Source organism: Phyllopteryx taeniolatus, chromosome 1 (assembly GCF_024500385.1).
Source record: "Phyllopteryx taeniolatus isolate TA_2022b chromosome 1, UOR_Ptae_1.2, whole genome shotgun sequence".
Taxonomy (NCBI): domain Eukaryota; kingdom Metazoa; phylum Chordata; class Actinopteri; order Syngnathiformes; family Syngnathidae; genus Phyllopteryx; species Phyllopteryx taeniolatus.
In genome coordinates, this window is record NC_084502.1 from 49013980 (window position 1) to 49026959 (window position 12980).

Sequence of the window (12980 nt, forward strand, 5' to 3'; positions counted from 1 at the left end):
GTAGGGTGCCATTTGACATTTGCAAGACTATTTTCATAAGTGTGAAAGTAAACAATGGAATTCTATATTCTTTGTTGTGGAGGTGGTTGTGGTTTTTTCATTATTCTATTCATTTTTTTTTTTTTTCTCTTTACACATTTTAGATCGGTTTGCATGGTGAAAAGACGCATGCTGTGGGCATCTTCTCTTGTCCCTGTGTTTGCTATTCTGTGGGGGCGGGACTTTTTTCACTCCTTCCTGATCTCGGGGGTGGGGGGGAACCACTGGGGCGACCTCCTGGGGAGTAGTGGATGTGTGATGGTGACTCACCCATGTTCCGTGGGTGCTTGGGTGGTGCCTCTCTTCTGCTCTCAGTTACTTGCGGTCACCTCTTCCTCTTCCCGTGGGAGAGCCGGGCGGTGGGCTGTGGTGCCTGCTGTGGGGTTCTTTTCCCTGCCTGGTTTTTTTTTGGGGGGGGGGGGGGGGGGGGAGTTGGAGCTGCGGGTCTGGGAGGGATGCACCACATACACCTATCTCTGGGGGGCTGTGGGTCGTGGGTGGTGGGGTTTGGCTGTTAGGCTGTAATGCCTGGCAGCCATGCCCCCACCTCCTCGGCTCACTGACCTCTCCAGATTTTAATGCACCACACCACTCGGGGGAGCACTGATACACTGGGTACGGCCAATGACCTGGCAGTCATAGTAACGGGGGGAGGTGGGTCTCACTTACTTGCATGGTGGTGCTCCAGAGGCCGGGCCCCCCCCACCCCCCCCCCCCCCCCGGGCTGGATGACTGCCTGGTGTTGGGGCTGACCTCTCATGGCCCGCCGGTGCTCCTTGGCTCCCCCCCCACCCCCCCTTTTTATCGTTCCCTTGTCGGGTGCCCCTATCCGCCCTCCTTTCCAACAAACAAGGGAGACCCTCCCACCCTCTGGCTGGGCATAGACTGGCTGCATTGCGGGCCCTGTGGGTTGGGGGGTGCATTTTGCTCTCCTGGGGTGCGGGGGTTTGCTGGGGGGGTCAATTGGGTCCCTACGTCCCCCACCGGGTGCCCAGTTGTCGGGGTGCCTCGGTGGGGCCGGTGGACCGCCCTGGGTTCCTCGGTGTGGGACGTGTCCCGTCCGCCGGGCTGTTCTCGGGTGGACCCCTGGGGCTGATCCCGCCCCTCGATTGATTGGGTGGGGTCCACGGCCACAGCAATTACAGGACACTTCTGTCAGTCTTGGTGCATGTAAAACGGTATCAATTCACTGGCATGTATCCGCAGACACACAGTCCTAGGACTCTTTCACTGGGTGTGGGGTCACGCACTTATTCTGACAAATAACTCATGAATATGAAAATCGCCTGTGTATCCCCTCACTTATACTCTCGTCCTGTAGACTTTTATAATTCCCATAATTAATGCCACCACACTTCAGTTGTACAGTAGGGTTCACAACCCTTGTCCTGCATGCTGCTTCTCCTGTCCTTGACCTGTTCTATCTTGTCCTGTCCTTCACCCTCACAGGGTGTAGCACTACAGCCCCATGCAACACTCATATTTCATTGTTGTAGATAATGTAATTATTTAGTTCTCTCATCCTGTTTACAATTAGTGCTTTGTCTTTTGTCTTTGTTTCTTTCTTCCTTCTAGAAACTTTGTTCTGTTCGACTGATCAAGTCTGATTCTCAATAAACCTCAATTATAATACCAGAGCGGAAGCTTAAAAACTCCACTGTGACACTGTAAAACTGTTCCGGCATGGAGGGGATACAGATTTTCCATTCTGGTTGACCTAACAACCGAACAGGACAAAAAGAAAAAAGAAACTGTCTATGTGCAGCCCGCAGCGGCCAGGCCCCCCCGCTAGGTGCTAAATTCAACATTTAATATAGTTACTAAATATGCTCCCAAAAGCAGTTTGCATATCAACGATCGCATCTTGTAAATAATCACGGTTGAGTGTGTGATCATGATTGGCTTCTTTGAACTCTCTCAGTGAGGGGAAGTGAGAGAGCGTGCCTCGCTGTCCATCTCTGGCGAATACAGTAAGCTTGCGCTCGAATGACAGAACAGCTTCCAGCATTTGCAATGCAGTGTTTCCCCTCCCCTGGAGACTTTTATTCAGCATTTTTAGGTGATCCACCCTAAAGTGCAGTTTTGTAGCTTCCAGTTGCGGGTAGTTCAGGTTTTTGCTTTTCAGGAATGCCTTCACGTGTTCTAAACAAGCAACAAAGCGACACAAAATCTCACCCCTGGACAGCCATCGGACTTGGTTGTGTAGCAGGAGATCGGAATATTCGCTGTCAACTTCATCTAGCAATGCAATCTCTTGTTCACCATCTCGATGACAAGGTTCATCACCTCCATAAACTGGTGGGAATGTTTGTGCACACAGTGCTTCTTGGGACAAGATGCAGTGAAATGACTGCTTCTTGGGACAAGATGCAGTGAAATGCAAGCAGATTTCGATCCAACACTTTCTGTAGTAAAGTCACAAACCCCTTTTGTGATCCTCTCATACTGGGTGCCCCATCTGTAGCCACTGCAATTTCATTGTTATTTAAACACTTCAGCACAACTGCACATATGAATTAATGTTTGGTGATTCGTGATGTTGCCTGCCATTTTAATGCCCCTTTCCTTCACGGTCTTTGCGGAGAGAGGCATGTCTTTAATTTTCTGTATTATCTCTGTTTTGTTTTTGAAGTCTGAAAATAAGTACTCTATTTTAATGAATGAATCCTTCATGTGTACACCATCTGTGAATGGTTTCCCACCCTTTATTATCTCCCTGGATGCAACAAAACTAGCAGCTGTAGTGGAGTTTGGAGATGCAATCCACTTCTTAAATCTATCTTTGCGCTCCTTTAATTTCTCCAGAAGTAATGCAATCACACTTTTTCTCACTCCCAACTGGGTACTCGGCTGCAAATGTAGCATGCCTTCCCTGGAAATGTGTTTCCACATTACTCTTTTTGTTATTTGACAACTTCTCATTACAAAGCAGACATGTAGGCAACCTTCCGCATTGGCAATGAAAGCAAATGATTCAGTCCAAGAACTGTTGAATCCTCTGTTCTCCTCAGCTACCTTTCTCTTTATCCCTTTGCAATCCATGGCCCATCACACACCCGCCGGTTTGTTTGCGACAGCCACCTGCCACGCCGAGCTTAAAGAAGCGCGTGTCGCAGGCTATGACGCAAATCTTCGTTGACAGAAACGTTGAAATTTTATATTTATTCCACACATTTTTACAGTGTGGAAAACGTTATGTTTGTGTCACGTTTGCCCTCCTACAGAAACCACATTAAAACAAAATATATTTTCTTCCCGATCTTTTTCCATTTTCATACATTTTTGAAAAAGCTCCAGGGAGCCACTAGGGCGGCGCTAAAGAGCCTCATGTGGTTCGAGAACCGCGGGTTGCCGACTCCCGTGACCTAGGCTGACACAGACATCAGTGCTACTGCTACTGGCAAGAGGGTTAGGGTTAGATTATGTATTTACATAGTTAAATTACATATACACACATGGTTACATTATATTTGCTTGAAGTTAAATCAGTCAGTTTTCAACTTTTATATTTTTATATATTTTTTTTACATTTCAATATTATCCCATTTGATGTGCGTCCCGTGTCTGAGACGCACAAAAATTAGCAGGGGTGCGTAAAGTGAGATCAGTCTGCGTTTTATGATGCACTGCTATGGATTAAAGTATCCCGTCGTGGTGCTGGAATTCCGGCGTATACATTTTTTGGGGACGAGATGGCTTCAGAGTGCGATTAATTTGGTCGCATATGGGCCCTCATTTCTGAATGGTGCGGTTACAAAAAAGATGGTCCACCTGTTCACCCAGTCATTTGAGCATAAACATTTTCGTGACTTGAAAGACTCATGAAACCCATTGGGTTCTCTAAACCAATCAGAGAGTGAAGGACGGGGACCCTCCCTCTCATTGGCCGTGTGTGTATCTGTGTGCGCATGAGCGCGCTTTTGAAATGTGGGTGCTAGCATACACGGAGCTAAATTTTCTGACTGTGAGCCGGTAACTGTACAATTACAGAAAGTTGAACTGCATAAATGGAATTAGTTCCAAAGCCCAACGCCACCACGATGATGTGGGAGGAACATTTTGGATTCACGCCAGAATAACACTGTAACACCAATGAGCTGGTATATCGAATTTGTATGAAGTCGAAACAAAGACACAACTTTAAACCTCAAAGTGACTAAATCCATTTTAAGCACAACCATCCTCCCCAATTTCTTCAGCTGGGAACAAAAAACACTGGGCAATTTCCCGTTTCCTGTCACCTTGTAATTATGGAAATCTTTGCTCAAACAATGCAAATACAAACATGGCAGTGCATATGGCTTGCGTATGCTTAATTATATACAGTATAGCGTTACTCACGATTCTCAGAGATGTAGCCATTGAACGTGTTGATAAAGCAGCATTTGAAATGTATTCCAAATCTTTATAATCAAAACAGGTTGCCCGATCTGCTTGTTGTGCTTTTATTAATGTTGCTACTTTGCACTTTTTCTTAACTGGAAACTTGATTGGTAGTATATTGACTGTATTTCTCTATTTATACCACTGTGCCAAATGTTTAAGTTTTGTTTTAAGTGGCGTTTTTGTGAACAGAGCCTGAGTCTGTTTTATATATATTTTTAAACTATTTTATTCGTTGTTCTACATTACAATGTCAATGTTTATTATTTTTAGTATTAAACAGTTTTTTTTTTTAAAAAAAGGATTCACTTGTGGCACAGTGGCCGACTGGTTAGAGCGTCAGCCTCACAGTTCTGAGGACCCGGGTTCAATCCCCGGCCTCGCCTGTGTGGAGTTTGCATGTTCTCCCCGTGCCTGCGTGGGTTTTCTCCGGGCACTCCGGGTTCCTCCCACATCCCAAAAACATGCATTAATTGGAGACTCTAAATCGCCCGTAGGTGTGACTGTGAGTGCGAATGGTTGTTTGTTTGTATGTGCCCTGCGATTGGCTGGAAACCAGTTCAGGGTGTACCCCGCCTCCTGCCCGATGACAGCTGGGATAGGCTCCAGCACGCCCGCGACCCTAGTGAGGAGAAGCGGCTCAGAAAATGTATGGATGGATGGATGGATGGATTCACTTTTATTATTATGCTATAATATCATTATATCAGTGGCATAAAAAACATCAACAATACTATCGTTTGTTGTGATAGTTTTTGGGAAAATATATTGTCCTAAAAAAATTAGCTCATGTGACAGGCCTAAACGCATAATATATTGAGAGAGAGAGAGAGAGACAGAGCAATTGATAATACAAAGATATTGTACAAACAGTATAAAAAGTAACAAATAGAGTAATACTAGAGGAACAAATAAAAATCTGCAATATAGTGGGACCGTGAAGCAAGAACTGTGATATAGCGTAGGATTACTGTATCTGTATTCCGTGATAAATTGCAGGGTCTCATTGCTCCCGGGTTGGTACTCATTTCTATTCCATGTGCATCCCGGGACTCCCATAGTCTCGAGTGTAAAATGATCTATGAATAATGTTATTTATGAGTTCATAGTAACAGGCCTGACCTAAAAGAATTGTTTGTTGATTGTATTCAGTGTAATACTATAGAATAATTAATTTGTGTTTAGTGAATAATGCTCAGGATAACAAACTTCCCCCAAAAATTGCTTGCTAAATTTTCCCAAATCATTCAGCCCTACACGAAGGAGCACTGAGTAAAGAGACAGGCTGATGGAGTTGGCTCATTGTCGCCAACTAGCTATTTTATCATACATTCAAATCAATCGCCGTTTCGAACTAAAAATAGGACATTTACGTGAATCGTACAGATCCGATTAGTTTGAGGGTCGCCGTTGCTGTCGTCATCATAGGCCTTTTCGTACTCCTTGAATGTTGGCAGCTAGATCCATTCCACACAGAGATATAATTTCGGAATATTACTACGTGGCGGACTAATATCCGAAAGCACATCGGCCTGAGGTTCCGCCTGTGCGTTCGGGACCTGCTTTGGAGTCACAGTAGTTGACGACACCAGAAAAAACACTTCCGCCGCTTCAGCTGTTAAGAAGTAAATGTACTTTTACCCCATTTTGATGATCTAAATGTCGCCCGCTACTTTTATTGATCAATTATTGCTTTTCAACTATTTCGTGCGCGAGATTTCAACTTCCGCGTGAGGCGACGTTTAAGTCTAATTCACCAAACGACACAAGAAAGTCACATGACCTCACACAACGTCTTCTATTGGGCTTCTGCTGGCACAGGTATTAACACTCGATAAGCCAGCCCGGCTGATTGTCGCGCCTACGTGACGACCATTTTGGGAAGGTCGTCGTTACTATGAAGGCAACGCCGTGCTACTCGTTTTTACATTTAGACGAACAAAAGCAACAGCTTTCATGTATTGTAGTATTTGTCTGGCACTATCTTCCCAAACGTGGATATTTCAGCCAATTTATAACTTGAGAAAACAACTTGCATTTTTTGTACATTTTTTTTATTTTGATGTTAAGCTGTGGTTAAAAAAAAGTCAGAATAGTTACCCAGTACTTGTAATTATTTCACTGTGTACCTTTTACTCACACAAGTATTGGAGGACTACTTGAGTCACATTATCCTCAAGTAACTACTCTTACTTGAGTACAATATTTGGCTACTCTACCCACCTTTGGAGCAGACATCCTCTATTGCTCAGATCAGCCAGTGTCGTATTTGTTGCACTGGTCTTTTGTATTTTCGTGTTGTGGTTTCAGCAGAACCGCGAAGCACACGTAACATCGGTGACAAAAGCTGATCCGCTGGTACATCTTGTATTAATTAGGAAACGCGCCTACAATTATCTAATTAGTTTACAGATGTTAATGTTAAATGTATTAAGCGACGCAGCGATGTTGGGGGTTATGTCACAACACAGAATGAACTACTGTATTTTCACGACCATAAGGGGCACCGTATTAAAAGGCGTAGTCTCAGTTACGGGATCTATTTCTGTATTTAACACATACATAAGGCGCACCGTATTATTGGGCGCAGGCATGGTAAAACATACGGTACCATGCATGCACGCGAAAACAATGTTTTTAAAAAGGCAGCGGGAGCAAAACTGAGTTCGGTTGTACTTTATTGAAATATTTAACAATGTACTCATGTTATTTTATGATCAGTCATGTTCTGTATCCGAAATGAACAGCTGGGCAAGTTCTCATTCAAACACGCCAGGTTCGAGTCAGTCTCGTTGCCGTGCGGCTCCTCAGAAATGATGCCGACTTTTACAAAAGCTCGAACAGCAGTGCAAGCAGACACGTTAGCCCAACCATCCACAATCCATTCACAAATTGTGGCGTAACTCGCCCGGTGCTGCCTCCTAGTCTTAGTAAAGCTGCGTTCGCCATCTGTCATCCATTGCTCCCACGCCGCTTGCAACTTCACTTTGAACGCCGTGTTTACACCGATGTCCAGCGGTTGGAGTTCATGAATCCATTGGGCCACCTCGCCTTGTTTCCACGTTTTGTTTTTCTTTTTTTCCCCGCGGAAACTCAGCTTCGATTCTTGACTTGGCGAAGCTCGTTTTCCTGCTTCCTCCACTTGCGAACCATGGATTCGTTGATCTTGAATTCTCTCGCGGCAGCTCGATTCCCATGTTCCTCCTCGTAACTGATAGCTTGCAGTTTAAACTGCTTTGTAAGCATGTCTCTTCGTAGGTGCAGTTTTCGACTGCGGTCGAGCCAGCCTCCACTCGTAAAGTAGCAGTCAAGCCAGCCGCCCCTAATTTTGTTCATACGAGGCAGTACGGTCATAGGTCGCCAACCCGCGGCGAAAGCCACCTTCAAAATAAAAGCTTCCCAATAATACGGCCGTCAGTGCTCTTCGGTTGAAGAATGCAACCAGCAAAGTAAATTTGAGTCTTGAGATACATTAATTGATTGCTACTTTACGAGTGGAGGCTGGCTTGACCGCAGTCATTTTTTGGGGTCCTTAGCCAAATCGATGTTGTTTTGCACAATGCACATACCGGCGCTATATACCTCCTGGGGGCGTGCCTTTAGCGTCCTCTTTCTCCCGCACCCTTCCCCCTTTAATGGCCGCATGCTGTCCTCAGCCACGTCCGCTTTTCCTCTGTATAAGCAGCGTTTCAGCAGGAAATGCTCCTAGTCAGTCAAGTGGAGCGCTCATCACACAACAACATTTAGAGATTTGTGCACACATTATAAGGCGCCCCGTCCATTTTGGAGAAAATTTAAGACTTAAGTGCGCCTTATGGTCGTGAAAATACGGTAACTTCAAATTCAGAAATGGCCAAAAAAACAGGTATTTTCAACAAGGATGCATTGGGATTAGCCTTTGAAGTTTCTAATAGTGAAAAATGACATGGAACACAATAATTTTAGTCAATTCTTTTCCAGAATGAGCGTGCTTAAAGAGGAAGATGCTGTTCATGTGGCACAGCTTGAAGCAGGCATGAGGTGGAGATGGGCCTGGCTCAAGTTGGAGGCCAAAACACAAAAGCAAAGAAATGAGGCAAATTTAATTTTAATCATAAATTTGTACATCAACATGTACTTGGGAGGTGTAAATAAATGTTTTTCTGCTTGAAGTCTTCCAGATTGCTTCATTTATGTTAAAATCCAAAACATTCTTAGCAGGGGCCCGGCCGGGGATCCCCCCAGAAACCCTTACAATGTGTTTTTTTTTTTTTTTATTTTTGTTGGTCTGTCACCTTTTTCATGCCTTTGGTGTTTGCATGTCTGTTTTATACGTGGTGTGAGATAACGTTACAAAATAAGATGTGTGAGGTCTTAAATACTCATCGTCATTTGTCATTGATCCCATGTTTTTGCTTTGTTGTAGATGCCAAAACAGAAGATCGGCCAGTCTCAACAGAGAATCTACGCGAGTCTCTGAAAAAAGAGCTTGAGTTTTATTTCTCAAGGTAAGAGTTGAGATCCCTTCCTTAATTTGGGAAGTTAAGTTATGTCCAATCTATGTATTTAAAAGAAAAATGTTTTAATATTTAGAGAGAACCTCTCAAAGGATCTGTACCTGATGTCCCAGATGGACAGTGACCAGTTTGTCCCAATTTGGACCATTGCCAGCATGGATGGCATCAAGGTTCTCACCAGTGACATGGAGCTCATTTTGGATGTGTTGAGATGTAGGTGGCATATTCCAGATGTTTCATGCTGAAATGTTTGTATTATAACTAGGAGTGTAACGATTCGTTTTCACGATTCAATTCGTATCACAATTCTTGGTTGCCGATTCGACTCCGGGAAGGTAATGGTTCATTTAGATTGATACGATCAGAAACGATGCTGGACTATGCAGGTGAAATTTCCTAAATTGCTTTTTTCTTTTAAATCTTCCAAATAAACATGCTCAACCAATACTTGTAATTTTAACTAGCGCTAAAAAAACCCCAATAATATTAAACTGGAAAACTAAACAAGCTATCAACATTAGCCAATGACAAAACCTAGTTATAGAGTATATAACACTTGAAAATACCTCCTCCAAACGTAACTTTATTACTTTTAACAAAAGTTGGTCACCTTTTATTAAAATGGTGAATGGTTCCAGCCATTGACGGTAAGGGGAGGGGGATCGCCGGTGCCGTGTTGGGGTGCTGGATTCCGGTGTGTGCCCTTCAGGTTGGGGCGCTGCGGGCTGATGGGAGCATGGATGTTTGTAGTTTGGGCGCCCTTTATTTGAGCTGTGCGGACTTCTTTTGGCTCGGCTCCCTGGGGGCGTCTGGCCGGGGTCACTCGGATTCAGGCGATGCCCGGCCCTACTTCCCTCCTCCTCTTTGGTCTGCCGACCAGCCGCTCCAGGCCGGACCCGCAGGAGTCTTGTCTCTTACTTCACACACACTGCACATTTTTTTTTAATACCCACACTGTACATAACTCCGCACATTGGGCACACTCATTTCTCATTCAGGGTCCCCTGCGGGACTGGCGCCAGCTATGGTGGGGCGGATGCAGGGCCAGGTGGTGAAACATCTGTGCTGATTTCCGTTCTGATCGCGTCCCCCCTTCACTGCTCTGCGGTCCTCCAGTTTTTAATGCATCATACACCCGTCTGTGGGGGAGGGGCAGGGTCGGGCTCGGGGAGGACACTTGGCCGGGTGTCCCGGCACTCCGGCCTGCTCTCTGGCCCGCCATGCTTCTCTCCCGCAGATTTTTAATGCACTACACACCTTCGCATATCCTTTGGGGAGCTGGTTGGCCTGGGTGGGGGTGATGGTGGCTGGTCATTATTGCCCTGTGACCGTCTCGCCTCACCCCCACCAATTTCTCCAATTTTAATGCACTATACCCCACCACACACAATCACGGTACAGGGATAATGGTTAGTAGTTTCGGACCTGGTAACCATAATAATAGGGTGGGTGGTGGGTTTTCACTTTTCACAACCCCCCTGGGTTGTCGGGCCGCGGAGGGGTCCCCCTGGTGATTGTACATCAACTAAGTGGCTTCAACTTCTCATGTTACTTGTATTCCTCGACTTGTAGACGACAGCGGCCAACAGTTTTTTGCATGGCCTCCATGTTTTATCCTCGATCGGTATTGATTACTGAGAACCCAAAGTGCGTCCATATTGCTGATTTAAGCTTTACAGGACGTTCGACTAGTTAAGTGCTCTGCTCAAGGCGCTGTGATATTTCCTGCACTGTGCATGCGCAACTGTGTAGTTTGCTTCTCAGTCTGGCCCACTTGGGGAAAACAACTACACAGTTTGATACTCCTATGATCCCCTGCGACGCCACAGACAGGAAAACTTAATCTGGACATCATCATTAAAAGTGCTAAAAAACACACACTCATCCAAATGAAGTCTGCTGTGCTTAAATCCAATGTGGTAGTTCCTAGTATCGATACAATCGATTGATTACCTTTTAAAACTATTTCAATCGATATATTGACATCCAGAAGGCCAACTAGCTGAGGACAGATCGATCAATTGGATCGTAGGAATATAATATTAAACATCTATGAATGAATCATTACACCCCTAATTATAACATTTGAATTGACATCATTGTATCCCCCCAGCATCACCCATGGTACAAGTGGATGAGAAAGGGGAGAAAGTGCGCCCCAACCACAAACGGTGTATTATCATCCTGCGGGAGGTCCCTGAGACCACACCTGTTGAGGTAAATACCACTTCATAATAGAAGAAAAGTGAGATGATTTGGTTTTGGATCGTAAGATGACTTTCTTTTATTAATTAAAATTTTTATTTTTAATTTTTTTTTAAAGGAAGTGGAGTCACTGTTCAAAAACGGCAACTGTCCGAAGGTGATAAGCGTTGAGTTTGCACACAATAACAACTGGTACATCACATTCCAGTCGGACACAGATGCTCAGCAGGTGAATATTTTTTCTCTCCTTGCTTGTTTTTCTTTTTTTAAATTTTCCCTAGTAATGTAGTGCTGTGCGATATGGACATGATTTTATATCCCGATTTACAAATTTTATGTACAATTACATTAATTTTATGACTGTATTATCTTTTCTCCATTTATAAAACACATTTTATATAGAAAACAATAAAATGCATAAAGTAAATATACTGTGGAAAATACTACAGGGAAGTTGTAGAGTTGCTGCACTTACGTTTACCTTAATTGTTCATACAAATTTAGTGTAGCGTCTGAGGTATGGGGTGTCTCAAGTCTCTGTTATACTCACAAATTCATACTCTCTTAGAGTGTATTTACACTGCACAGACTCTGTTTATTGAACTCCGCTCACAACTGACCAGCGTCACGTACTAGTAGGGCTGCCACAAAAGATTTTGAACCTCGACTAGTCACCAAATCATTTTTCCAATTATTCGACTAATCGAATCCTTTTGCTGGTGTCGGGCCGAACCCTTCTATGTCCAAAGTTTGTCAATTCCATATTTTTTCCAAGTGTTGAAAATGGCTTGCTGTCTTTGACGATACGTTGTTCATGGCTCAAAATATATGCCGCTTTTTTGGGGGGGTGTTTCCTGAAAAGTGATAGTTTTGGAGGTACAAGGATTATGCTAATTTAAATTGCAGTTTATCGCGCCAGCGAGCACCTACTCTTATACAACCACCATTAGCTGTCAACTTGAAGTGTGCAAGGTATGTGGAAAGGATAATTCAAGGTCCCATATTTTGGCTATTTAGACAGCCATAGAGTGACTCTCTAACATGGACTTAGTATAAATGTGTCCATTTCATTTAAAAAAACACATTGGTTTAGTTATACGAGTGTCCAGAAAAGGCTCCTCTGATAGCTACTTCTGTTTGACCCAGTCTTGTATCCGCTTTGTCCTTATTTGGCTAAGAACACCCCCTTTCCTCTGAGTGGTTGCCTTTGTGTATAAGATCCACCTGTGAGAGCACACGGAGGTCTTCGCGAGTGACATAGATAAGACGGAGAAATTCGAATTACCTAATTTCCGACCTCTGCAGAAAAACATCTGAAACTCAGGAGTGTGTGAAATATGGGACCTTTAAGATAATTTGTAACCTTTATTCATCCAGATAGAACATTGAGAAGTTTATTTACAGTGTTGATCTGGTAATAGCACATTAAACTTTGAAGACATTTTGCACCTTATACCAGCATTCCATGCATGGTTATGTATGATAGTCCATCCATCCATTTTCCTCTGCTTATCAGAGGTTGGGTTGCGGGGGCAGCCGCCTCAGCAGGGAAGCCCAGAATTCACTCTCCTCAGCCACTTCCTACAGCTCTTTTGAGGGGATCCCGAGGCATTCCCAGGCCAGCCGAGAGACATAGTCTCTCCAGCGTGTCTTGGGTCGTCCCCGGGGTCACCTCCTGGTGGGACGTGCCCGGAATTTCACGAGTGAGGCATCCGGGAGGCATCCTAATCAGATGCCTGAGCCACCTCATTTGGCTCCTCTCAATGTGGAGGAGCAGTGGCTCTAGTCTGAGACCCTCCCGGATGACCAAGCTTCTCACCCTATCTTTAAGGGAGAGCCCGGACACCCTGCGGAGGA

The 12980-nt window shown here is 44.5% G+C and overlaps 1 protein-coding gene across 4 annotated transcripts in view; it reads left to right on the forward strand.

The window, feature by feature from the left end:
• The window catches only part of larp4aa (La ribonucleoprotein 4Aa), a 66699-nt gene that overhangs the window by 18408 nt on the left and 35311 nt on the right, over positions 1–12980 (forward strand). For 3 of the 4 annotated variants that reach the window (XM_061747250.1, XM_061747258.1, XM_061747274.1), the window contains 4 exons: positions 8828–8909; positions 8995–9131; positions 11032–11135; positions 11242–11352. In XM_061747250.1, the coding sequence (XP_061603234.1) occupies positions 8828–8909; positions 8995–9131; positions 11032–11135; positions 11242–11352 (434 nt within the window). Of the gene's footprint in view, positions 1–5089; positions 8498–8827; positions 8910–8994; positions 9132–11031; positions 11136–11241; positions 11353–12980 lie in introns of those variants that run through there. The other variant, XM_061747266.1, reaches the window with a different exon arrangement.